The 27732-nt window shown below is 38.2% G+C and overlaps 2 protein-coding genes across 4 annotated transcripts; one reads left to right on the top strand and one right to left on the bottom strand.

Annotated features, from left to right (window-relative positions):
* On the bottom strand, positions 1-19111 carry LOC115925419 (fatty acyl-CoA reductase 1-like). Of its 3 annotated transcripts, none has more exons than XM_030989193.1 (14): positions 18904-19111; positions 13095-13313; positions 11934-12109; positions 8716-8788; positions 7512-7618; positions 6547-6724; positions 6234-6278; positions 5234-5352; positions 4682-4749; positions 4207-4285; positions 3746-3835; positions 3282-3411; positions 2414-2541; positions 1-1004 (listed from the first exon to the last, which is right to left on the bottom strand). In XM_030989193.1, the coding sequence occupies exons 2-14, from the start codon at positions 13287-13289 to the stop codon at positions 836-838; spliced, it is 1557 nt and encodes a 518-aa protein (XP_030845053.1). In that variant the 5' UTR covers positions 13290-13313; positions 18904-19111; the 3' UTR covers positions 1-835. The 3 variants fall into 3 exon arrangements, with proteins under 3 accessions (XP_030845053.1, XP_030845054.1, XP_030845052.1); XM_030989194.1 differs by having other exon boundaries at positions 13095-13310; XM_030989192.1 differs by lacking the exon at positions 18904-19111 and adding an exon at positions 15029-15480.
* On the top strand, positions 16164-26301 carry LOC115925516 (putative threonine dehydratase). The gene is made up of 7 exons (XM_030989536.1): positions 16164-16544; positions 21063-21257; positions 21967-22154; positions 22964-23094; positions 23879-24027; positions 24839-24931; positions 25933-26301. Exons 2-7 carry the CDS (start codon positions 21077-21079, stop codon positions 26181-26183), a joined length of 993 nt encoding a protein of 330 aa, XP_030845396.1. The 5' UTR covers positions 16164-16544; positions 21063-21076; the 3' UTR covers positions 26184-26301.
* Positions 26302-27732: the final 1431 nt, after the last annotated feature.

Raw genomic sequence — 27732 nt, 5'->3', positions numbered from 1 at the left:
CATGCACATAAATTATCCAAGTCATGACTCATGCTCTTGTGCCTGAGTTTTCAAATCATGGTGATTTTCATGAGCATAGAGAGAATCATTGTAAGTTTACTGTACTTTTTTCTCTCCCACGAGTGAATAATTTACATGTCATTACTTGAAGACATAAATAGAGAAGTGTCGGTATGTCAGGACTAAAGAATATAGTAATGTAGATGATAACCCTTTAAGGTGCAAGATATGTTGCACGTATGTACTTTGCGCTTGATCCCTACGCTAAACCTGACAAACTTGTCTAGAAACAGTCTAGGTCCAGCTTCCAAACACTCCTCATCTTAAATGGAGGAGCTTTACTCAACAAAAAGAAGGAAAAAAAATGTATTAGTCAAACCTGTCTTTGTGTTAAATGCTCTGTACAGGCCACCCTTCTACAGTGTCCGTATGTCTACTAATAGCCAACACCAATATTATCTTTCTAGAGAAAGTAACATGATTGATAGAGCCTGTTCAGAAAGGCCACCTGTCTACATTGGCTATGTCTCTATCAAGGCTACAGTCTACAGCGACCACTCCATCGGTCTACCTCATCGAATTAATACATGTAGTAGGACTGCTTCAGAAATGCCACACGTCTACAGTGGCCACTTTACTGGCCGTCTAGAGTCAGTGCAGGAAATATAGAAGTATACAACATCTAGCGAGGTACCATCGACCCTCGACGGAGCATTGCACGTCAGAAATAAAGAAGACGAACACCGCTTCAGTTCATGCTATACAAATGGCGGGATCGTCCAATCATCAAAAGACTGGCACCACGGTTGTGGCGCCCTCGTTGGGTCGGTCGCGCTCAATGGGTGCGAGCGATGGTGCTCGTCACGCGGCAGTAGCGCAGGAATCTGAAGAAGATGTTGATGACGAATGCCCAGAGGTTGCGGGCGAGCTGAGAGCGGGCGATGAGAACGCGCCAGAAGACGACTAGGAGAACGGTGTTGAACGTCCATCGGATGTTACGCAACCTGAAGGAAGACAAGAAAGCAGCAATGCAATCAATCATCTTATTAAACCCAAAAGGTACGAAAATTATCTTCTGTTCAGGGGCCTGTTTCATAAAACTTGTTATCAATAACAAGTTACAAGCTACTGTTATAAGCTACTGAAATCCTTGCTTCTGATTGGTTATCAGCAGATTTGTCACTGATTCTTGTCATTTGTCGTTGAAAAAAGGCTTTGTGAAACGGGTCCCTGATGTAGAAGGGCATGAACCCTGTCTTAAAGGTACTATGTCCCATATGCAGACCCCAAAAATGAGAAAAGGTTAAATTCAAACGGCATTTGAAAGATAATACAAATTAGAACTTCCCTTAAAAAAAAGGGGGGGGGGGGGCTTGAAAATAACGACTATTAGTTGTCGAATCGACCTAAGAGCTATAGAGCCTGTATGTAATAATCTGATTTTCAGACCATTGTACCGAATGGTCGTACGTTTTATGCTGCGCAAAGATTAAATCAGTTTAATTTTGTCCATTACAAGAAGTGGGTTATTGATGTAGACTTATGCTCGTGAACCCTTTACAGCTCATTTTATGTATGTTATTACCAAAGAAGAAAAAAGCCAGTCGGTCACTCAATAGTGTCCGACAGTGCAGTCTAGCAAGTAAACGGTTTCCTTGCATAATTTGAATATTAGGACACTGCTAATGTTTAAATTTCACAGATAGGACATACATGACATATTCATAATTCCTGCAAAGTTCTACAGAATTTGATGTTGGCTGCAAAAGGGACATAGTACCTTTAAAGGATGCACGTTAATATCCTTCTAGCTCAGAACACACATAATGACATGTCAGTATTTTAGCAGATGCTGTTTATCTACACATGTAAATATATGGTCAGACAAAATTAGTTTATGAAAAGGGTGTCATAGAGTTAAAGATGAAGTTAAGCTGTTACATGTCATATTAAGAATATGAAGGCATTTGAAGAGCCATGCTTTTCAGGGAACATGTCTCATCTGATGTTCTTCCACACTTGCATAATAAGAATGATAACGCTCTCCCCAGAACTCAACCTTCTCATTAAATCATCATTATTCAATATTATGTTCCAAGAAGGTGTCTCACAAAGATTCTAAATTGAACTTATCTCTAATTTGGACTAAACAATTATGAAAAGCATCTATGAAAATATATTGTAAAAGTTATTTTAAGAGGCATAAAATGTTTCCTATTATCAAGGAGATTTCATGTTCTTGATGTGGAATTTATAAAAAGTCCTGAAATTACTCATTTTTCGCTTTTGAATATATGTTATTTTGAGGCTACAAATGGCTTTCCGTAATATCTAAGTCCAACTTAGAGTTAAGTTCGGCTTAGGATCTTTGTGAAACACCCCCAGGAGTATAATGACTGATATGAGTGCTTACATTTTGAGATGGCTGCGTGCTGCCGGGATGTCATTCATGTCTTCTTTAAGAACGTATTTCTTGGTGCCAAGGCAGTAGGCTTCTAGGTAGGTCGGCCAATGGAGTGGTCTCACGTCCGTGAAGTACACCTGCAAAAGTAATAATAATCAAAATAGTCACATTTGTATAGCACTTAAAGCGGGACTGCACTAATTGTAGCTACTAGCGCCCTCTATATATAGCAAATAATGCCTATGCAGTACCCGTTGGTCCCCCAAGGTCCCCTTTTTCTTATGTTCATGAGAGCTGATTTGATGAGATAACAACCTGTCAGTGACCATGCAGGGAGGTCTAATCCCTCCTGGCCAAACAAGTGCAGATGGGCTTTAATACTACTTTTCTAAGGGCTTTACATTGTCATAATTATTATCATCTCGGGCATTGGATTCAACTACTAATCTGACCATGACAGTACACACTCTCCACTCCCTGGGGAGTATTCTTACCAGGCGCCATTGTACAAGCGCACACATGCAAATCCAACCACGCCAACCTTCGCATCCTACAGGGTACAGTTTGGACACGTGGGTGGAGAGTGACACATGAAAACTTATGTCCTGCCTAAGGAAATAAGTGCCATGACTTGACTTGGATATTGCAGGATATATTTTCGCTCACGGGGTAGATTAGGAGTGCCGTCGCCCCGATCAGAGCCGTCTATACACAGAGTTTGGCCAAGGCGGTTCGAGTTGGACACAATATGGCGACTACACTGCGTTGTTGGGCAAGCACAAAACAAAAGAATATACGCCATGTTGTGACCCAGTGAAACCAAGTTGGCCAAACTCTGTGTATAGATGGCTCTGGTCCGTCCCGATGGTAAACCTACCTTCCGATCCTCCTCGCTCATAGCCGCCGAGAGGGCTATAGTGTTCTGATTGGTCCATTCCCACGTGTTGTTGGTGAAGTACTTCAGAGTGTGCACCATCTTGGTGATCTTGCTGTTTACCTTCATCATCCTGCAAAAAAAAGTCAATAACACTTATCACCAATCACAGACCTACAAATCTATTATTACAACATTTACCTTGAATATCCTATAAAAGAAATAAATTCAACAAAGGTCATTACAAATTTCAACCCTAACCCTACATTTTGATGACATAAGGCCCAAAGTGTTTTCTCTCTCTCTCCCTCTTCCTCTCTCTCTCTCTCTCTCTTTCTGTTTCTGCCGCACTTTCTCCGTTTCTGTCTTGCTTTCTTCCTCTCTCCCCCTCCCTCTCTCTCTTTCTGTTTAAGCCTGAAGCCACTATCACTGGTGCATATACGTCAGAGTACTTTCATAATACTTACTGAGGTTTCTTTCCTTGTAACCTTAGAGCGCAATCCATGATGTATGCTGGGATCTTAGCACTCACCAGGTTGACATATTCAAAGGCTAGTCTGTTGATGAAGCATAAAACTACAAGATAAGGCTGTGCACTACAGTGTAATGAGGTACCCGAGTACACTCCCAGGCTTACAAGCGAATACTCGAATATTCGGACGCCATGTCTTTTATAATTTTTTTTGAATTTTTTTGAATTTTTTTGAATTTTTTTTATTCTTGACCAGTCTGTGCATTATTATATATTTTTTGTATTAAAAGTGATTTCTATTGGTCATAACAATATTTTTAAACAAACTTTTTTGTCCCTTTTTATTACAAGTATTTCGAATGTATTTTATATAAATCATAAAAGATACACAACTGATAAATACTTTTTTGTGTGAACATAGTAATACATAAATACATAGATGTAATGTGTTCTTACGGGTATTTAGTGAGTGCTGCTCTGGGTCGTCTGAACACCTTCTCGAGGGGAATTCTGTTGTAGAGGTCTGGGATGATTTCTACGATAAAAGAATAACGAAATAGAGATACACAAGATTAAGATTAAGATTCAAATTGAACAAGCTGAATAAAAAAAAGTACTAGCTGGGTCATTATCATTCTCTTTTCTGTGATATAATTTCTGACAGTTGTGCATATGAGACAATCCTATGAATTAATTCCTGTTACTCAATAATATTTCAATTCAGAGCCAGGAGGGAATTAAATCTCTGTTAAAGTAAATGAGTTAACGCCGTTCTGACACTAAACAGGCAACATTTACATCCAAAAATATGAAATTCTACACCAATGACATACATAATTCTTGACAGAAATACATTCTCTGAATAAATTCAACATTAAATCCTCTAAATTCCTGTAAAAGAACATTTAGAAATTGCTTTTGTTTGACTTACCTACGTCTCCCCATCTGTTTGGGTTGACAGGACTGGTGACCAAGTTGTAGATTGGGATGTTGGCAGGTCTGTGTATAATGAACATATTGAAAAGGGATACCAGTCTTATTCTTTATTCTAAATGTACATAGAATTAATGCTGCAAGAACATCACTGATTTCTACTATACAACAGAATACATGGAGCTGATAATGCAGCCTTCTCCTCTGCTGCTGCCAAACTCGGTACAGTCTCTCTCCTCAATTGAAATCATCACCAACAGTAGAACAATTCAAACAGAGTTTAAAGATATATCTATTTAGAAACCACATATGCATTCAACAAATATTGAGAATAATACAGGGCCCAATAACGAGCCTTGGGGTACTCCCCATCTAATGTCCCTTTCATCGGAAGTATAGCCGTTTACAGATGAAAAATGATATATATAATCTGAAAGTCATATCGTCAATGCTTGGGAACCAATATACACATTCTAACTATTTTCAATGATTTTACGCCATTTTTGGAATCTGAATAGTATTTTTGACGAGAGAACTTTGATCCACTTACTTATGGACACCTGTATGCCACGTTGCACCGATCATTGCATTGACTACAAAATCAACGGGAGAGATATCGACGACAGCGTCCGCATCACCGATCATCGTCCTCAGCAAGCCTTTGCCGACCTACAGGAGGGTTAGAAAATGGTTGAAGGTTAGTGCTTCAAGTTCAAAGTACAGTGAAACCTGTCTATAAAGACCACTCAAGGGAGATTAAAAAAAGTGGTCTTTATAGGCAGATGTTCCTTATGTACAGGTTCGTGTAGTACATGTTTCAAAGATAAACCATTTTCAAGGGGGGAAAAAGTTGTCTTTGTAGACAGGTGGTCTTTCTATACAGATGGTTGCTAAAACAGGTCTGACTGTATTATCAAATTAAATTAAAGAGTGAATTTACTGTAAGGTCAAACCAAAAGAAAGAAAGAAATAGAAATTTCCCAACAATTACTTCTTGCTGATTTTTTGTCAACTTACAGGAAGAGCAGGAGGAAAGCATAGAAGATTAGTGCTTCTAGTTGGAAGAAATATTGGCTGATATTCATTCACGCAGACTTTAAAAGTACTTTGTCCCAGTTGCAGCCAACATCAAATTCTGTAGAACTTTGCAGGAATTATGAATATATCACGTATGTCCTATCTGTGACGTTTAAACGTAAGCAGTGTCCTATTATTAGTCAATTAGACAACTAATGCTTGTTATTTTTAAGCCCTCTCGTTTTGAGGGAAGTTCCAAATTAGTATTATTTTTCAAATGCCATTGGAATTTAACCTTTTCATTTTTTGGCCTGCAAATTGGACATTGTACCTGTTAACCTGGTTTGACTAATCCATTGATGATTACATTTAGATAAACCTGCGTTAAATTAGTCAATTGATCTATGGAGCAGCAAGTGTCAAGCTCTTTTGAATTTAAGTCCAATGTGGAATAAACAGCATGTGGCCAAATTTGCTATACAAGTGGTGGACAGGCAGATGCTATATTCTTTCTGAAATGATGGGTTACTTACAGCAATAAAGACTCCACTTGGGCCATTGAAGTTATCGATCCATCCCTGAAAGATATAAAAACAAAACAAGAATAATACAGATATGCTGAAAAATTCATTTTTCTTGCAGGTTGAATATTGCACATTTGATAAAAGTGAGAAGATTTGTTTGTAATCATGCATTATATTTGGACACAAGAATATGTCACCATTTTACAACAGGGCCCTGGTGCATAAGGGCCCCGGATTTTGATTTGATACCATCCAACATCATAACTCTTTTCCTTCCATCCTCCCCTCAACGACAATCGTTATGAAACTTTAATAGACTTACGGGGAAAGGTTCCTTCCAAGATGCCCCGACGATGGACGGCCTTGTGATGCAGATTGGCATGCCCTTGCCCTCCTCCATAACAACGTACTCCGCCAGAGCCTTAGTGAAGGTGTATGTGTTTGGTCTCTTCCCCAGGAGCTTGGGGGTCAATGTCTGGATCATGTCTTCTGACATCCATCTGCAACATTAAGAATGTGTTTAAAGGTAAAGACCAGTTTTGGAAACTCTTATTACCAATCATGTGAAAGAATATATTTTGACTAGTACGTGACGATACAAATTTTGCAGAGAAGCCGCCTACTTATTGATATATTTGGTAAATTAGTTTATCTATTGGGACGTGATAGATAAAACGCATGTGTCGCGCACGTGTCATAGTCCCATTTACATCTTTCTGTGTACAGTGCTTGTAACTTTACCAAGACTGGGCCAAATTTCTTATCATTTTGATGATTCCAGAACCTTGCAGTACACACCTATACTTATATGCTAGATGATCAACCTTTTCTGATCGATTCCACAACGTCCATAACTGATTTTTATCTTTAACAATGTTTCCAGTTTCACAAATCGTGGAGAAAAAACGTGGAGTTTGATTTATGATGTAAAGTGTAACAGCATCACATTTCTATATCCTATAACAAGAGCTCAGTAAAGACTCCCAGGAACTTTGGTGCGTGCAGTTACCATTTTGAATGCAAACGTGTTTTATAATGCAATTTGAACGAGAAAAATATCTTGGAACAGGGAAAAAATTAATATTTATTTTTCGGGGGCTACTTTTCAAGCTTGCCTGCATAAAATAACACTCTGAAATTTGTTTTGCAATGAACTCCATGCAAATTTATGGGGGCTCTTTTCTGATTTTCGGGGGCACAGTTGCCCTGAGCCCCCGTGTATTTTTTTTTATTGTCTTGGAATGTTTGGCTCATGGTTAAACAAGGTGTCAGAGAGGAGTTACTTACTCTACGGCATCCAACATCTTGTATGGGTCGACGGGAGGAGGGTAGACGACTTCTTCTATCCTCGATCTGTCGCAATTGGCATAGGCAGTTGAGACGTGTTGAAATACCTGCAAAATAAGAGGAGTGAAAGTTTTATACGTTGCGAACACAGTGCGATATCTTCATTATCCATTATTATTATCTATAAATTAGGCTTCCGAGTGGTACAATAAATCAGTGTATTCAATATCTTTAGCGGAGTACCCAGATGACTGACCAATATTGTTTTTGTATTGCTCAGTCATCCTGGAACTTCCAACTATCGATATCGATATCACAGGAAAACAAAGCCATATTTACTGAGGTACATGTAAGTCAAATTTTGTTATTTCGCTAGCCAGCCCGATATCAGTAGATAATAATAATATTGTATGACCTTGTTTTTGTGTGTTACAAGAATATATTGCTCGAGCAATTCGTCCAATATTGTCATAGCTCAAGCAATATATTTTTGTATCACACTCAAATCCATCCAATATTATATAAATATACAAGGAACACAATGAAATATTCCTCTGATACATGAAATTAGATGCACCTTAGATTGATCACAGGTCTGTAAAAAGTGACCACTTGTAAAGAAAAAGCCTTCGTCAGAGCTTCTTTTGTATTGCTTTCAAAAAATAAGATAGCAGCACAGAAATTTGAATGTATTTCTCCCTTTTTGCTTTCTTTACCAGAGCGCTTTTCAAGCTTTACAGAGCTAAAAAAAACTCCAATGCTTTAATTTTTCCCAGGGCTACAGGCTATTAAAGACTGCTTTCTATCATATTGCAGTTCTGGGAGGTGTTTCACAAAGATCCTAAGTTGAACTTATCTGTAAGTTGGACTTAAAAGTTATGGAAAGCCATTAGCATTAGCATCTATGACAATATTTTGTAAAAAGTTATTTTAAAAGGCATAACATGTTGATTCAAATCATTCATTATTTCAATTATCAAGGAGATATCATTTTCTTGATGTGGAAGTTATAAAAATTCTAAAATACTTGAATTTTCACTTTTGAATATATTTTACTTCAAGGCTTTAAATGGCTCTCCATAATATTTAAATCCAACTTAGATTGAGTTCGACTTTTAGAATCTTTGTGAAACACCCCCTGACAATGTAAGTTTGAGAAATGTTAAAACGGGGAATATTAAAAAATATGTACACATGTATTTACCAGTAATTTCTTCATCCCTTGAGCCAGTTGGAGGATCTTTTTGGTGGCGTATACATTCAGGTGTAGGGATAGCCTGGGTTGGGAAAGGAAGAGAAAAATTGGGTTAATACTATTGTGCTACTTTATACTCTATATCACTAATATATATACTTTATAGGCACTGGGCAATGATATTTTGGCCAGCTCTTTTGCACGCTTATTCTCTTTTTATTTGCAAAATTCATGCTTTCAAGTCACATACATGTACATTCCAAATATTTGATTTCTTGTCAATAGTCAAGTAAATCATGATTTATGGGAAAGAAATATGATTATTCCCATCCCCCCCCCCTCCCCTTCCCTGTTAAAATGTGTACAATGTTCACAAACTCCTTCCTGACAGTTTTAATGTACATATTTAGAAACCACCTGTATAGAGACCAACTGTCTTTTAAGACAACATTTATTGTTTCCCTTGAATATGGTTCTTCATTAAAACCTGTATCAAAGGAACTTGTACATAAAGACCCCCTGCCTATAGAGATCACTTTTCTTGTCTCCCTTGAGTGGTCTTTAGATACAGGTTTCACTGTATAACTCTTGTCCACTATCAAAGTCATAATCAAAGTCATTGTATACAAAGTGACTTCCACAGCTTTATAAAATGCAACGAAAGCACAACGGTCAGGCTACTTAAACCCACTCTAATCCTCTGGTTGATTGTGCAATCTTGAAGCTGAACCAGATAAACCCTCACCTACATGTAGACTTAATCTTAACCATTACTAGTTGCATTTGCTGGTGGTACTGTATCTGTACGTGTATCCTTAAATGTTATCTACAACCAATCTGGTCTTGTTTGCCGGAAGACCGGTGTCCGCATATTGGGTGACTCCTTAATAGTGGTGTATTTATATAATAATCATGCCTTTGTGCAGTATTAGATGACCAAAACAGTTAATGATTGATAATGCAGGATAAAATTAGATCTTTTCTTTCGTTTGAGGGTGTGATGAATTAAGCAAAGAGTAGATAACAGGAGGATTACAACTACATGTACATGTATATGTAGATGCATTGATGTATTTTGGGGGGGAGGGAGTCAAATATAAATTATGTAAGGATGGTTTCTCTTTGTCAAGATTGCAAAACATTTGAAACACTAGCTGTGGCTAAAGTGCAGTATCCTTCTACTGTATTTCATTATTGCACATTAAACTAGATGACTAACATTCAAATACACCGAATGCTATCAACAGCTCTTTATATCTACTTGTACATGCTGTCAGGACATTAACATCTGTTCCCTTTCCAGATCTTTTTCATGAACATATGAAGTCATTTATTAAAAATTGGACAGTACAAAACGACCATACCATAAAATTCATTTTTCACTCCATATCACGATGCTAATAGCAACATTGGACTCTGGAGTTACATATTTGCTTTTGCAGGTTCTAATTAATGTTTGACAAAGAATGCAGCTGGAAACATGTTATTCCTGCAGCACGTCGTCAAAGTAACCAGATGTACATAGACATTATTTCTACCCTGAAACACCCTCAAATGTCCAAATATCTACAGTGCCGTGAAATGTCAGCTTGCCAAATGAAAATTCATGTTTTTATGCATTTAAATCACAAATCAAGGTGTAACCCATATTAAACCAAGCTTAAAGTAAACCAATTTACCGGATTAAGGCAAATTGTTTTGCATAGCACTTTTTTGTGCATGTATTGTGTATGTGTCCATGAATATGAAAATGCATGAAATTGAAAGGTTTTCAAATTTGTGAATCTTATAAGACAGATCTCAGTTAATATGTGGAGGAAATTAGTTGCCATTCATTAACACGTTTATAAAAACGCAGCTGCATCGTATCCAAGTCATCTACTTGTAAGCCTTTAGTCTGATAAATACCAAGCCTAAATAATCAAGGAAGGAAGCTTAAATAATCAGGAAGGAAGCTGTGGAAAATTAGGTGATTATTTTTACAAAATCAAATAGTACCGAACAGATTACCGGAAATATACATGTAACATACAAAGTCAGTGACATTTGATCTGTCATTCTTACATATTGTACATGTACATGTAACATACAAAGTCGGTGACATTTGATCTGTCATTCTTACATATTGTACATGTACATGTAACATACAAAGTCAGTGACATTTGATCTGTCATTCTTACATATTGTACATGTACATGTAACATACAAAGTCAGTGACATTTGATCTGTCATTCTTACATATTGTACATGTACATGTAACATACAAAGTCAGTGACATTTGATCTGTCATTCTTACATATTGTACATGTACATGTAACATACAAAGTCGGTGACATTTGATCTGTCATTCTTACATATTGCACATGTACATGTAACATACAAAGTCAGTGACATTTGATCTGTCATTCTTACATGCTCCTTCAGAATGCTTCTTCGGTATCTTTAGACGCTATTATCTGTCTGATATTCTGATATAACAGTCGGACCATGTTTTTTTTTCTCATTCTTTCATACTGCTTGCGCGATAAGAAATTGAAATAGGCAAACACTTATTGTGATGAGTCCGCCCAAATGTACATACCGGTATTTGTTTTTTAATAGCAGGGCACTTGAAGTCTTGAAGATCATCGACTGAAACTTAAATCGCAGAGGTCATGCTTGTCATTGAGTAAGATTGTTCAACTAAGTCAAGAAATACTGCATGTGCTGTTAATTTCAACATACCGGCAAGCAGAGTTTTGTGAGAGAGAGCTGCTTTTTAAAACAGGATATCTAATAATGCAGGGCTGGCCACTACCTGGGGCACATGGACACCTAAAATATGAGTCCAGGCCTGTACCATTTTAAAGTTTTTTACATAGGACTTATGCGAACAGACTGTAAAAGGTTTAATCTGAGCCCCCTTCCGAAATAGTTAGTGTGGAGCCTCTTCTAACGCGAAATTAATCATAGCAATCAGAGCAATTTAATGAACTTTTAATCTACAAACTAAAATCTAAAAGAAATGTTGTCATACCTGTAGAAGCCCACTACCCCCCCCCCCCCCCACACACACATACACACAACAAGGATTAACAAAGAATGGAATTTCGAATGCACTCCTCAGTCAATTGTAGGATTGCAATGCGGTACATGATGAATGCAAGTTTGTAGTCCATACTTAGATTTGCTTCTGTTCGTTATCCAACAAAAGATGCTTGCAAGTACATGTCTAAATTTGTACTTACGATAATTTCTCATCGAATCTGACGGTGGCGGCGACGTGGAACGCGAGCTCTGTTTCCTCTTGTAGCGTCTTGATATCTTCTTCCTTCAAGGCAAGGTCCGGTTCTGTCAGGTCGCAATCGATGGCGATCAGTTTGGACTGGAAGTTGGGCTGGGCTTCCCTCACTTTGTCGAATAACTGTGGAAGAAGGAAAAATATATCAACCGTTCAGAAGCAGAAGTGACGCAGCACAGCTACATTGTACAGTCAAACCTGGTATCGTGGACACTTTTTTTTGTTTCCCTTGAGTGGCCTTTATGGACAGGTTTGACTGTATTCGTACAGACATTGATAAAGTCAAAGTACTTCAGAAATACAATGCCCTCTCAGAGGAATGAACCTGCCATCTGTCATTCTCAAAATTAATTGGGTAACAAGTAAAGAAGATGTTTGGGAAAATTTGTATTTGATAGAAGGAAAATATGAATCTTGTACAACTGTTTGACAAAAACTTGCTTCCTTTGACTAAGTAAAGCAGTGACAATCACTGTCAAATGCTCTGGGAAGTCAAATGACATTTAAATCCTCTTTCTTTTTTAATACCAAGAAAGCTTAAAGCTTTTGAAAGTTTTGATCCTCATTAATAACACAGCTCCCGCTTTCCTCCATACAATTTTTTTTTTGCTTTGGTCTGAAAATCCCGGAAGATGGAATAAAACTCTGACAAACATAATTTTGTACTGTATATTTAATTCATAACCACTGAACTTAAAGCCCAACTGCACAACTTCAAGCTACTTGCGCCCTCTATATAGCAAACAATGCCTAATTGGTGCCCGTTGGTCCCCAGTGGTCGCCTTTTTCTTATGTTAATTGAGGGCTGATTTGATGAGATAACCACCTGTCAGTGACTATGCAGGGAGGTCTAATCCCTCCCCGCCAAACTAGTGCGGACAGGCTTTAAACTTTAAAGCTTATCTGCACTAGTTTGGCTAGGAGGGATGTGACCACACAGCGAGGTCACTGACAGGTGGCTATCTCATCAACTCGGTTCTCAATTAACGTAAGAAAAAGAGGATCATGGGGGACCAACAGGCACCGATTTGGCATTGTTTGCTATATAGAGGGCACAAGTAGCTATAAGTAGTGCAGTGGGGCTTTAAGACTTTCAAGTTTGACTCACCAAGCCAGCAGTGATCTCCTGGATACGAGCAGCCGCCCTCTGGCCTGACTTGGGCCTGATGAGGAGGAAGACTTTCTTGATGTCTGGGCAGCATCTCATGAGCTTCTCCAGCATCACCTTACCGATGAAGCCTGTGGCACCGGTGATCATCAACGTCTTGCCGGCATAGAATTCACCGATGGAGCAGTACGCCATGCTTGCGGGAAGATTATTCAACTTCTAAGAGAAGAAAGGAAGGAGAGACAAAAAAAAGTGTTACATTCTTATTGCATGCATAAAAGTAGACTCTTCCATTTATAATGTAAACCACTGATTTATGGAATGCTTAGTGTTAAATAAAGTTCAACTTCTGAAGGAAGAAAGAAAGAAGAGACAAAAAGTCTTACAATTGTGGTTAATAGTAAATATGAAGAAAAAAAGTAAAGGTGGACTATACATGTATGTAACTTTAATCTGTTGAAGTATGTCAACTGACTTACATGTACTGTACATGTATGGAGTGCCACACATGTAAATATGTATTCCGTACCATTCACTGTAACTCTGTATCAAAATGAATTTCAAAACATAAATCCAGTCTTTAAATGAAAATGGATTTCATGACATTGTTTTTGTATACTTCATTAGATATGGAATTATGGTAATTTTATGGGATGACACGTTGACACTTGGTGGTCCATAAAACAATGAACTAACTCTTAACTTGGATAAAGTCAGTTTCTTTTTACGAATATCTGCCATTGAATTTAACCTGCAGAATACAATTTGATTTTGCAGTGACACAGAAAACATTTCCAACAGACTCAAGTCAGAGAGGGGTTTTTTTTTTTTTTTTTATTCAACAAGTCACCGCCATTTGTCACTTTTTGGTGTCTTGTAAATTGTAATTCTGTGACAATACTGCTAAACATGTTAACAGGAGCTGTTTGAGAAGTTGCTACTGGTTTTAAAACAAAAACAAATCCTTTCAGGAAATGTCTTTGGTGCAGACATGATAAAGAGTTGGTTCAATCATGTAGTCCTATACAAGGCTCATACAATGTGAATTGTTACTTGTACTGGTTAAAAAAACTGGTAATTGGTATCAAGTTACAATACATACACATATTTATTTTGTTTGGATACAAGCTGATGACAGAGATTCATCAAGGCTACACATGTAATGTATACTCTTTCACAGAGTACATCACTCAAAATATAGGTTATTAATATAGAGTTATTTCCTGGTACATGTACATTTCATACAAGTATGTTTCATGTAAAAGCGTCAGCGTATTATTCCCTGCTAACTCTATGCAAGTTAAAAATGTAACTAAGAATAGTAAATTATGAAAGCATCTATACATGTAGATGTGTTTACATCTGGATATGAAAATGCCAGAACCTTTGATAGCCTTGAAAATTATAAAGACTACAGTTTGTGTGCAATGTTGTTTTGGCACTCGCATACAGTACATTAAATACAGATTAAACTGCAAATTAACCATCCATGTTATCCAACCACTGAGACTGAGAGTGTAAGCAGAGGCCCATCAATGTGTACAATATGTTGATCAAATAGAAGGAAAATATGAAATGTACATAGTTACTGTTAGACTAAGCCAGAACGATGCTAACTCTGTAAAATGTTACAGTTATCATCCTTCGGAATCTCATCAAACAATGTGCTTGTTTTAAACCTCTCACATAAATCAAACACAGACACACACATGTACATGTACATTACACATGGACAAGAATTACTGGTAGATGTTTTTGCCCAAAAAGATACAGCCATTTTGCACCATCCATGTACATGTATATGTACAATACATGTTCATACCAATGACAAGCAACGTTCTGCACAATTTGTACAAATATAGCAACGTTTGAGCCTTCACGCCGCGGCCGTTTGATACCGCAAAATACTCCTTAGCCAGAAAATTAATGCTCACCATAGCAAACGCTTCGTCTGTGACATCTACGACACCGCCTGAACCAGAGGAATGCTCTCCATCAAGTGGGGCGCAGATAGGACCGTTATCGTCAAAGCAAGGCATTGTGACTGCGCTACTAGACTTTATACCCAGGAGACAATACCAAAGACAAAGTATGTCAAAGCTTCTATCCTTGAGTTGTCAAAAGATGAAATTGTGTTGACTAATTCAAGCTCAAACAAGATGGAATCGTTGTGTGAGATACAGTCTTTGAACAGTTGATAGGTATCCAGATTCGATTGACGAGATTGGTCAAAGACGTTAGCTGGATGAAGATGGAGTTAGTTTCTGACAAGATAGGATTTGGGGGTTCTATTTAAGCTCTTTCGGCATCCCCTATCTTGCCGCTGACCTGCTTTTGAGAAGCATTGATAAGATAAGTCTGTGTTTCCATGACAATCGGAAGCTTACAATTCTACTATCTGCCTGCAGTGACTTGCAGTCCAAATACTCTGTCCAACACCGTCCATCATTGGTCATTATTTGCTGCTGGACTTCCGGGCGTTTATCAAAGGCCAATCGTGACGGTGGTTATTTAATGCTGATTCAGTTCTTTGAAATACTTCAGATACAATATTTGATCAAGGGTGAAAATCTGCTTACAAAATTGTTTATGTAACTTATGACTTAAAGCTGTTTACTCTGTGGATTTTGCCAACATGTAGTGCTTTAGAATACTTTGCCCAAGATTACAAAAACTAACAAATGGACATCTAGAGGTCTAAAAGTAGCACAATTAGACTAAAATTAGCAACAGAGATTACTTTATCTGTTTTATTGGTTTTAAATTATAGATTCTTTGTTTACTAATTGGACCTTAAATAGCACCAAATAGACTATTTTGGGATACAATTTGGCCAATTTGGCAAGGATACTACTTTATCTGCTTCATTGGTTTTAAATATGAGGTTTTTGTTTACTAATTGGTCCTTAAATAGCACCACAAGAACTATTTTGGGATACGATTTGTCAAATACCTTGTTATAACAGAGCTTTACTTGATAATGATTCTAAATTGAGAATTAAATGTAAAATATCTGTCAGATAAGATACATGTACCAGTATCAATGATGTGGGATGTTACACCATGCAAAACAGCTCTAACGTCAATCAATTCATTTAATTCAACTCTTATTTACATGTACACTGGACACATGTACATCACGACTGGCCTTTAGAAAATATAAACACAAGATGCACAGTTGCACACCAACCAAACTTCTAAGAAACGCCCACAGATTCCAAGTTAAATCAACAGCCTACCTGTATTTTGCATCAGTATTTTGCTCTATTCAAAGCGCTTGTCAGAAGAAAAACATGGGATATTTTGAATCATTCATATCTTAATCCCCTGTTTCCAGCTTAACCAACATTGCAAACTTTGGTGAGAGGTTAGAGATTTGAAATGTGTATCGCATGATAGCTCATTATCATCAGGAACACGTGCACATGGAAGGCAAGGAACACATGGAAGGTAAGCAAATCGATATCATCAGTAGGCCTACTCCGGCATCGTTTTTTCTTTTCTTTTTTTACCGATCTCATCCCACGACTCACGCAGTATTTAATAAAAGAAAAATGGACAGATTTAAAGGCCAAATATTTTTAAAAAACATGTTTAGCGTCCTTTTTTTTTGAAAAATAGGAAGGAGGAGGCCCTTTTTTCCTTCTTTTACTTCAAAATGGACGCTCAAAATGGCCGCCTGGTACATTTTCCCTGACAGAATCAGAAATAGATCCGTTTTAGCAGTGTTTTTCATGTTTTTTTTCTTTAAAAAAAAAAAAATTAAACAAATTTTAAAAAATAAATAAAAATAGGAGGCGGCCCCCAAAAAGAAAGCGGGCGGGGACGCTAAACATGTTTTTTTTTTAATGGCCTGCATAAAGTAAGTCCTTATAAATATAGTTTGATGTTTTAAAATGATTTTAAAAGTAATATTTTAAGAAAATTTGATCCATTTTCTTTTCAATTACATTTTTTTGTAAATCAAACTTGAATTTTTAAAGCCTAGATAGATGTCTAGATCTACATGTATATGAAGAAAATCAGGGGCAAACTTTTTGCCAGATTCTGGCGTAAATCAAAAGTTTACTGCTGCACAATACAAGTGCATACCGTTGGTGGGTTGCGGGCGGGCGCGCACCTGTGTGAAGTTATCTACCGTAATGAGGATCTGAGACATTACGGTAGATAACTTCACACAGGCGCGCGCCCGCCCGCAACCTACAATCGGTATGTATGGTGCAGCGGTTTGCCGTGAAACCTGTGAAAAAATGTAGGCCTATAATAATATCAATGTTTTACCGAAAAATACTCCAAAAATAACAAGAAAGTTGACACAAAACAGGTACTTGATACTTGATGAGGTAATCCCTGAAGCAGCTTTTCCAAGCTATACTGGGATAATAATAGGTAATAAACATAACGACTTTTAACTCATGATCTTTATTTGGACATTTAATGAATACCGTATTTACTTCATTTTGGGTAGATCTAGTCTAAAGGAGCCCGTTTTCGGCCACTTAAGACAAAATCCTATTTTTAGGACTCTTTACTTCCTATTTATTATCATTTCTTGTTCAAATCATGAAGCAAATATTATTATTATTTAAACAAAAAAAGAATCCCAGAAAAAAATCACGAATTGCCATGACAATATTCATTTCAATTTTCACTGTTTAAGAGCCCGTTATCGGCCGAGCGTTTCAGTTTACGGCCGCATGTACAAAGTCAATAGGAAGCGCTCGCGCGCGCCGTGCGTTTCCGCGCTGATGTACAGCACAAGCGGGCGGAGCAGGTATCCCACGCCGGAGCTCCCTGGTGCTCGCCTGGCCGAAGACAGGCACAGCGGTGATCGGAAGTTGGAATCTGAATTAGACAGAGATATCGTGTGTGCGTCGCGGTGTGCGGCTGCATTGATTTAATACATGCGATGACATACTTTTGAGCTTGCGACTAGCACAAAATCGGGCTTTAAATCTGAAAAATACTTGAAATAAAGCTCATTTTATGGTACCCATATTTCTTACAGACACGCGTAAGATACTCGATTTTTCAGATTTGGGTAGCGGGACCGGCGATTACATCGCTAAAATGTGATATTTTAGGATATATTTTCCATTGCAAATGTGGTTCTTCAGTGACACTGGCATGGTATGGTATGTGTGGGATATGTGTTATGCTATTATGCGATGTATTTTAGAGTGATTTTACCTTGTATCCAACCAATCGGCCGAAAACTGGAGCTGGCCGATTACGGGCTCCTTTAGACCTACTCTATGTTTTAGTACTAGTAGTAGGTCTAGTACTAGTAGGGTATCTCCACGCCGGAGTTACGGGTCAAATTTTGGATAGGTTTCTGAACAAGTGCCAAAAAAACATTGACCAATTTTGCAATGCACATGTGCAATGCAATCTCGACTAGTCTAGACTTTAGGTCTATGGCATGGGAAGGATTTTAGCACACAAAATAACTGAGTGCGCGAGTAGTAACTGGGGGAAAGAGCAATTCCAGGGCTGTGTCTTTTGCATACATGGCTCTCCAAACAGGCAAATACATGCCAAGTAAGGCGTAGTGTTCAGGTGTTAGTGATCACATTTCATAAATCATGCAAGCCCGTGCCCGTAACGGACGGCGGCGAGCGCTATACGCTCGCGCTGGAGGTCACCAAGGCAAAGGCGTCAGGCGAGGGACATTGGGCGTACACCCGTGAGATAGGGTACGGCGGACAGCTGCAGCAGTACCGCACAAAAGCACACATCACTGCCATGCCAATGGCTATGGCATACACACACGTATACTCACACAATATCTTTCCCTAGTAACGCTTACCTGCAAAAAGAACGGCCGTTCGCCAATATAAGGATGGTTTTCTTCAAGAAAATACGATCCACTGTAGCTATCAAATTTAGCAAGCAAATAACTATTTCACTTTACGTTTTTCTTTTCGAACTTAGTAGTAATACCATAAAACATGGTCACCTTTTTCCCGGCTTTTCCGCAGATAATTGAAGCCCAACCTCCAAGTGCTACTGATCCCAATCTATTCTAGTTAATAAAAGACAATAGAATAATTCTAGATTAATGTCTTTGTAAATCAAATTAATATAATATAATACATAAATTTCATATTTTATTACATTTAATTAGTATTAGAAGACTAGGCTAGAACTAAAGTTATTGAATAAAAGACAAATGTTCATAAATCTTCATTCAACTGATGAATATTCATTAGATGAAATCTGACCTTTGACCAATAAAAGCACTCGTTCGACACACGTGTACAAAACCGCAATACAACTGATCACGCCCAACTCATATGGTCGCAACTCCCAGGCCAGGGTCAAAATGACAATTAATACATCCTAGAAATGACTGGAAATTGAAATTGTGCCTGAAAATGGACACATATACCGCTTAATTAATTTTGTTTCTGCACTTCCAAGCCCCCTTATACCTTATACTAGGAGTTGTGAACGTTCCAGGACTTTATCCTAATTTTGTTCCTTTTGCTGTTTTTTATGATTAGATTCTTTGTTTAAGAATTGATTTTTTGCTAGTTTATTTGTTTGTGTAAGTGGTGGCGCTGCCCTCGCCCCTCCTTATTAACATATGTGACCCCCCCCCCCCCCCTTTAAATCGCTGCAAAAAGGCGCCCCTTCGATCGATGCCCACCGATATGCCTCAGTCGTGCACATTTCAGACTAATATGCATATAACCGCCATCAAACTCAATAGACTTTGGATCCGCCGGATAGTTTGCCACAGTTTTGATGACAGCTATATAGAAAGCCATGCATGCATGCATGCGTGTTAGATTCCCAGACACAGACACAAAACAATACACTGACGGTTTCAGCATTCAATGGCTGAATAGTTGTGAAGGTTTATTGCAGAATTAAGTAATATCAACTTTGTCTACAACAAAAACAGCTGCATATTTTTCATACCGGTTGACTATTATACGGACATTAACGGCCCTGACATCATTGTAAGTATTATATACACGTACTTTGGTGAATATAATAGTCTTGGAATTCAAGTACATATAGTTGAACAACAATTTTATTCATGCAAAGTATATGCCTACTATAGTCAGGTAAACACAATGAAGACAAGCAAGTACACATTTTAAGCAAGTTTTTTTTTTTTTACTGCTATATAGTTAAGCAAAGTATGAAAAGGTCATTATGGTGAGTCAAGCAAGCATGCACGAATCCCGGCCTTGCCGCAGTTATATATAGTCCTACTATTATATTCAGGTAAGCACGTACAGCTAGCCAAACAAGACTAGTAATAAATTGTTTCATTTATAGCGCTATATCCAATTCATAATTGATCAAAGCACTTCACAAAACAAATAAATCAATGAATTAAAACTCAACAAAAATATGATAGAAAATGTAAATAAGTCAACATGAAGGGAACAGTCCAGTATGTTTTCTATAATGATTTATAAATCCGGCAGGGGAGGGGGCAGTTGCATTTTTCCTATTTATATTAGGATAATAAAGTAATATTACTTTGGTGTAAACCTGTATATTATATGGTATGATATCCTCATTAAGCATGTAAAGTACTTTGGCTCGCCAATGCAATAGCCTATTTGCCAGTGTTCTGACCTCCAGTGTTTTACTATTTAAAATATATTCATATCATTTTTGTTAAATTTCGGTTGGTAGGTAGTACCAAAATTAATGTTGATAACAACTGCCATGGGTACATTATAGGAAAATTACATCCCATCCGAATTTGGACATCGTTATTTGGGCTATACCTCATCTCATTGGGCCATACACGTGCATGGTATATATTGTTGACAGAAAATACACCGAAAGTCTATTTCCAGTGGACCATCAGTATAATGCTGGTAATTAAGTAATATATTTCTTTTTCACTATACTGGCAGACTGTAACTATACATCGTGCCTGTGAGGATAAATTTGATGTGTTGCGAAGAAAGTAACAAAGTTGATTTATTGTTTATCCAGGCTAGAAGTCCAACATGCAGAAGTATGACCCCAACTGTCCTTTGGCCACAATGGAAGACATCCAGAAGGCCTACAAGGTCGTACAGGAGAGCGCCCTCTGCGTACGAACTCCAATGGCGCACAATGCTCAAGAATGGATGAGACTTGATCTTGCCTGCGACCTTAGTCTGAAGCTGGAAAATACACAGACAACAGGTGGGTTCCGATCACGGATGGCGTAGGGAAGTTTGAATGGTCTCGTACCGATCGTTCCCCGTTATACGTACCAAAATAGGTATGTTCAGAAAATATCTTCTGAACTAGTAGAGGGTAAAATATTCTTAAGATCGCCGAGGCTCAATTAACCTCCATCATCTTGATGGTTTCTCATTTCCTTCACACGATGTATGAGTTTACATTCCATCCATGATAAATTTAAGTTATTACTAAACAAAATTCAAAATTAAAGTACAGGGGGTACATGATTTATTGTTCAGATACGTTTTTAACGCCTAGGCTAGCAATCGTGCAAAATGTTCGTGGAATTCTTGGAAAAAATTCAGTTTCACGTTTCTGTCAATGTCCCATTGAACTAAAGTACTGCAACTTTGTATCGTCATTTCAATAACTACCAATTATAGCTCATGAAAGAAAAAATAACACTATTACAAAGAATTCGAGAATTCAACCTTTCCCCATTTCAAACGTCTTCTCCTTCATCTTTTGAAGTGTGCAAACTTTTCAATAACATAATTATTTTTACATAATAATGATGATAAACATGTTGTGCTAAAATATTATTATTAGGTAATAAGAACATAATTTTCTGAAGGCAATACAATCATGTATATTGGAATTGCCCTGAGGATGATTTTTGAAATATTTTGAGGTTTTGTTAGTTTGTCACATTTCCTTCCTTGACCAGGGTCGTTCAAAGTCAGAGGTCTTGCTAATCAACTGGCTCACATCCCTGAATCCGTGCAACAGGAAGTAATTACCATGTCAGCAGGGAACTATGGGAAGGCCTTCTCCTTTGCTATGCAGCAACGAGGCCTGAAGGCCAGGGTCCTCATGCCCGAAACTGCCCCACGAGTCAGGGAGGAGATCATGAAGGTATATAAGCGGAATGTTAAAGGTACAATGTCCCATTTGCAGGCCAAAAAATGAAAAAGTTAAATTCCAACTGCATTTGAAAGATAATACTAATTTAGAACTTCCCTAAAAAAGGTGGGGCTTGAAAATGTCTTCAAGTGGGAAAATAACGACTATTAGTTGTCAAATCGACTTTGGGGCTATAGAGCCCAAAAGTAATAGTCTTGATTTTCAGACAATTGTACCGAATGGTTATACGTTTTATGCTGCGCAAAGATTCAATCAGTTTAATCTTGGCCATCACAAGTGGGTTATTGATGTAGACAAATGCTCATGTACCCTTTACAACTCTTTTCATGTATGTTATTACCAAAGAAGAAAAAAAGCCAGTCAGTCACTCAATAGTGTCTGACAGTGAAGTCTAGCAAGTAAACGGGTTTCCTTGCATAATTTGAATATGAGGACACGGCTAACGTTTAAATTTCACAGATAGGACATACATGACATATTCATAATTCCTGCAAAGTTCTACAGCATTTGAGGTTGGCTGCAAAAGGGACATAGTACCTTTAAAGCATTTTCCCCGCGTTGCACCCGTAGCGTCATTTAGATTGCGTCTATTATTAGCGACGCTAAAGTCGATAATAAAGATTATGAAGACAATTATTAGCACCATACGCCAGTGATTCAAAGATGTGTTTGAACCCTACACATTTTGCAGTCACTTTATGTTCCCTGCACAAATTGACGCATGCGTCAAAGACAGTTTACTTTTACGTCATACCCTCTAAAGTATTATTTGTTTAACTTTTCACTTAACTTAATTTCAGGGTTATGGAACTGAAGTTGAGCGCGTGCCAGCCAGAGAGCTCCAGCCTACCGTTGATCGTTACGTAACCAATGAAGGGATGCATTATCTACATCCCTTCGATGATTTCCATCTCATCTGTGGACACGGAAGGTAACTGTCATTGGTGGCGTAGCGTGGGTCTAGCCATCGGAAGGGGGCCCTTGTAGGCATCAAATTGGAGGTGGAGGGGGCGCATCTTACTAATGGGATTAAAATGATATGAATTATTATGGATATCGATGTAGGGAGGATTTGGTCCTTATGTGCTACCTTCCATTCCCAATCTCCCCTGCCACCCCCCCCCCTCTCTCTCTCTCTCTCTCTCTCTCTCACTCTCCCTCTCTCTCTTTCTTCTTCTCTCTCTCTCTCTCTTTCTTCTCTCTCTCTCTCTCTCTCTCCGCGTCTCTCCCTGTCTCTCATATGTTTCAATAATTTTCTCTGCCCTTTAAAGCATTAATATGGGAACACCTCAGTTGCTCCTTTTTCATTGGTGAATTTTTAGATAACGATATTACTTTGGATATTACATTGAAATAAAATGTCTTTTGAGAGCTAGGAGATAACTCCGTCTTAATCGATCCAAATATATATTTTTTCTTCTCATGTTTGTTCGACTGTACTTGTACTTGGAACTGGTGGGGGGGGGGGGGGGGACGTACAAAATATAACTACCAGCTCCATATTACACTTTTAAGTTGACCTCATACAAACTTATTACAATGTAGGCAATTTTTTTTTAACATTACCAAACAAAAACAAAAATAGACAAGACAAATTAGTTTACATAATGCCCTTTTCACCGTGGCCATCGACAGGCAGTTGTTAAAGTACCACAGCTCCTAAAACGAATGTCCTTTCTTCTGCTGAAGGTTTTCATACTTCCCAATCATTTCAGCACAGGTTTAGAGATTCTTGAAGAGGTGCCAGATCCTGATGTCATCGTCGTATGCTGTGGGGGAGGAGGTTTACTGGCTGGAATAGCCGCTGCTGTGAAACTTTCAGGGAAATCTCATACAAGGATCTATGGGGTAGAACCCGAACAAGGTACTATAGTAGAGCATCGTACGACAACTCACGGTTTGAACGTCATTAGTATAGGTGTCGTAGACGAGTGGATATGTCACCGGACTGTGGATCACAAGGTCCGCGGTTCAAGTCCCACCGCGGCACTAATGTCCTTTGGCAAGACATTGATCTACATTTGCCACTCTCCACCCCGAAAGCTAATGTGCTTAGATTAGCAAGTGTGCGCTTGTAAAAATGATGCAATGGCTGGAATGCTCCCCAGGGAGTGGAGAATGTGCATACATTGTGTGCGGGTAAGCCTGAATCCGATGACCGGGGTAATAATATGATTGCAGGGCCCTCAGGGAGAACAGTATTAATACTGATGAGGCTACCCTGGGTAAACAAGACATATTAGTATTATTATTATTATTATTATTATTTGTTTCCACTATACGCGACGTTTCTGTTGAGGTGTGATGCGCATCTGCATGATAGATTTCGAACACCAATTTGTTTCCAACAAATCGTGTGTTGGGCATGTCGCTTTCTATGAAGGTATAGGTAGTTTTAGTGTGGTTGCTACCGTTCGGAAAGGTGACCAAAACGTCATGTTTTGTAATGATTTTGTAGAAAACTTCCACTTTTTTTAAATAATTAGTTAGATAACTGAGTTTTAGAAGATAATTAATGTAAACTTATCTGCATGTGTTTTTCTCCTCTCCATTGTTTCTCGGGTATTGTTGGTCTTTTTCCTAGTAGGGGAAGGGACAGAACATTTGGACCTCAAGGCCACCTCTGGAATCCACCTAATTGATTTGAAAATGTTATTTATAATTATCTCCACCAGCTTGTTGCATGTACAAGAGCAAACAGTCAGGGAAACCAGCACAAGATCCGAATGTACGCTCTATCGCCTCAGGACTATCCCCTCCGTTTGCAGGTAAGTCTTCATACCGCCTCTTCCATGATTGTGTCAAGTTTGTGTGGCCATTTGGGGTTCAAACATCGGTGGTTTTCACAATGAACCTCGGGAAACGTTTTCATCCTATCGGTCCTTCAAACTATTCCTCTTAGCTATTATCCTTGCAGGGTAACGGTTAGAGTTAAAGATAAAGACCAGTTATGGTCATGCGATTGCATTGTGAAAGAAACGTTGTGAAATGGATCAGAAAAAGTTGATCATCTATATTACTGCAAGGTTGGAATCATCAAAATGATAAGAAATTTGGCCCAGTCTTCATAAAGTTACAAGTACTGTTGCCACTGTACACAGAAATATGTATACGGGACTACGCACACGCGTGCGCGAGACGTGCGTTTTTATCTCTCACATACCAATAGATAAACTAATTTACCAAATATATCAATTAGTAGGTGGTTTCCCGGCAAATTTGTTATCATCATGTAATATTCAAAACATATTCTTTCACACGATTGGTAATAAGAGCTTCCATTTCATTTTTCGAGAGGAGGCGTTTCCGAAACCGGTGTTTACCTTTAACTTATAGGTTTATGGTAATTTAGTCATGCCCTTAGCCCTTCACGCGGTAGGTCAGTTTAGGACCATGGTAGGACCATTCGTGTGTAAGGCAAATTTCAAATAAAGTTTCTCGGATTTTCTTTGAATAAACTGATTAACGCGGACTATATTTCTTGAGTAAAATTAAAAATAAATAATTATTGTTTACCCAAGGAACCCTCATCAGCATCAATGCTGTTCTTCTTGCAGATCTTTCGATCTTTATTACACAGGAATTGCCAGGTACGCGCGGAGAGTGGCAATTGTGGTTTAAAGTCTTGCCAAATTAGGACGTGGGTACCGGGCTGTGATTCGAACCCTCGACCCTTAGATTGAGTACCAAGTGAATTAACCACTATACCACGACACCTCCACGTACCTAAGTCAATACCGGCTGTTTATTGTTTTCTTCTAAAAAATAGGTTCGAATGCATTTCGCCACGTTGAAGAATACGTAGAAGATATTCTCCTACTCAGTGAGGAAGAAATCATCGCGGCGGTCTCTCGTCTCTATCACGCCGGGTTGGTGGTGGAGCCAGCGGGGGCTGCAGCCTTTGGAGCGGTTCTCTTCGGTAAGGTGCCCGACATCGAGGGCAAGAAGGTGGTGGTGGTGATCACTGGCGGGAATGTCTCGCCTCAAGAACTCTGCGATATCCTCAAGACCCCGTCGTGATGTGGACCTCAAGAGACACTCATAAGAAGTCGGAATTTCCCGTATTATGATTACATTTCATTCATTCCAACACACATCTCAGGTGGATTTTTCATTTACCGAAAACAATTTGAATGCTTTAAAGCCACGGTTATATCTGGCCGAGCGCCAGAGATCTGCACTGTTCCTCTATCTTCAAACTGGTTAAAATGATGCCAAACTTTCAGCGTTGCGGGAGCGTGCAGTCCAGTTCACCTCTTTATGTCGACTATAAAATTAACTGTATTCATCAAAAGACGTTTATCCAGCCTCCTGCAGCTGCTTACGTTTCCCTGCATGTGGTTCTGAATAAAATAATGTGCAAATCCCTGCGTCCGTCGCACGAGTGTTCTACGAACTTGACACGGACCTGCTGCAACGTAGTGCGCGACCAGTTGTGACCTTGGCTAATAAGAAACAAAATGTTGGTGGCCAAGAATGGCTAGGTTTTTTCGGTGGCATCGAAGGGAATTCCATGATTGGCACAAGTGGCCCTAAAAACTTCGAATTTGAAAAACAATTATGATCATGTTGGAAATTACAAGAGGTACGGAGAACCCGAAATCATAATGCCTCCCCCACACATATCATATTTCCATATTCTTCTGAGAAAAGAATATCAATATTCAAAGTATAAAACCGAGAAATAACTATTTTTGTGATATATTGTGGTGAATATTCACAATTGGGACGTGCCGAAATGAAGTATGGCTGTTTGCATGGTGTTGTTGTTCCGTTTTCGGTTTGCTTGGGGTTTGTTTTTGCAATAACAAAGTGAAAGGATTAACAAAAAATCGGGTCTTTTTTTGTTTTCATTGTTTTTTAAAATATCAAATCAAGAGGAGATATCATATTGTTACGTTAACTTCTTTAAAATTCTCTCTCGTTGCCAAGTCTCTTCCAATATTTTGTATACCGAGACAATCCATGACCTACATCTACGTCAACATACAAGAACAAATGACATCTTTTGAAAATATCAATATGCTTTATAGTGAAAATCATGTTTATTTCACGTCAGATTCAGAAATGCAAAAGAGGTTTGTTTCTTTAAAAATATTATTAGGATAAAGACTTTCCTCCACACCTCTAACATAAATGTAATAATGTTAAATAGGCACTTGAAAAGACATGTCATGAGTCTTCAAAATGGTTACGACAGGACTATTACAGTCTAATTTTACAAAGATCAACTTTGGATAAGATCTTTTAAAATGTTAAATCACATTATATTTTGCACGAATATTTGTGACTTCCAATTATTTTGTTTTTTACTGTAAAAACCTTTACTAGTGTCAGCAAACATCACATCAAATATACTTAAAATCTGAGTGAACTTTTCCTAATCTTTCTTTGAAATAAAAATGCAAGGGTATTTCTTGCAGCCATTTAAAGATCCTAATACCAAAATTCTAAGACCTGGGGGGGGGGGGGTGTTTCACAAAGATTTTAAGTTGAACTTATCTCTAAGTTGGACTAAAAAGATATGGAAAGCCGTTAGCATCTTTGAAAACATTTAGTAAAAGTTATT

This window comes from Strongylocentrotus purpuratus, unplaced genomic scaffold (assembly GCF_000002235.5).
Source record: "Strongylocentrotus purpuratus isolate Spur 01 unplaced genomic scaffold, Spur_5.0 spur5_scaffold_18, whole genome shotgun sequence".
Lineage (NCBI taxonomy): Eukaryota > Metazoa > Echinodermata > Echinoidea > Camarodonta > Strongylocentrotidae > Strongylocentrotus > Strongylocentrotus purpuratus.
This window is presented reverse-complemented; position numbering and strand designations above follow the sequence as displayed.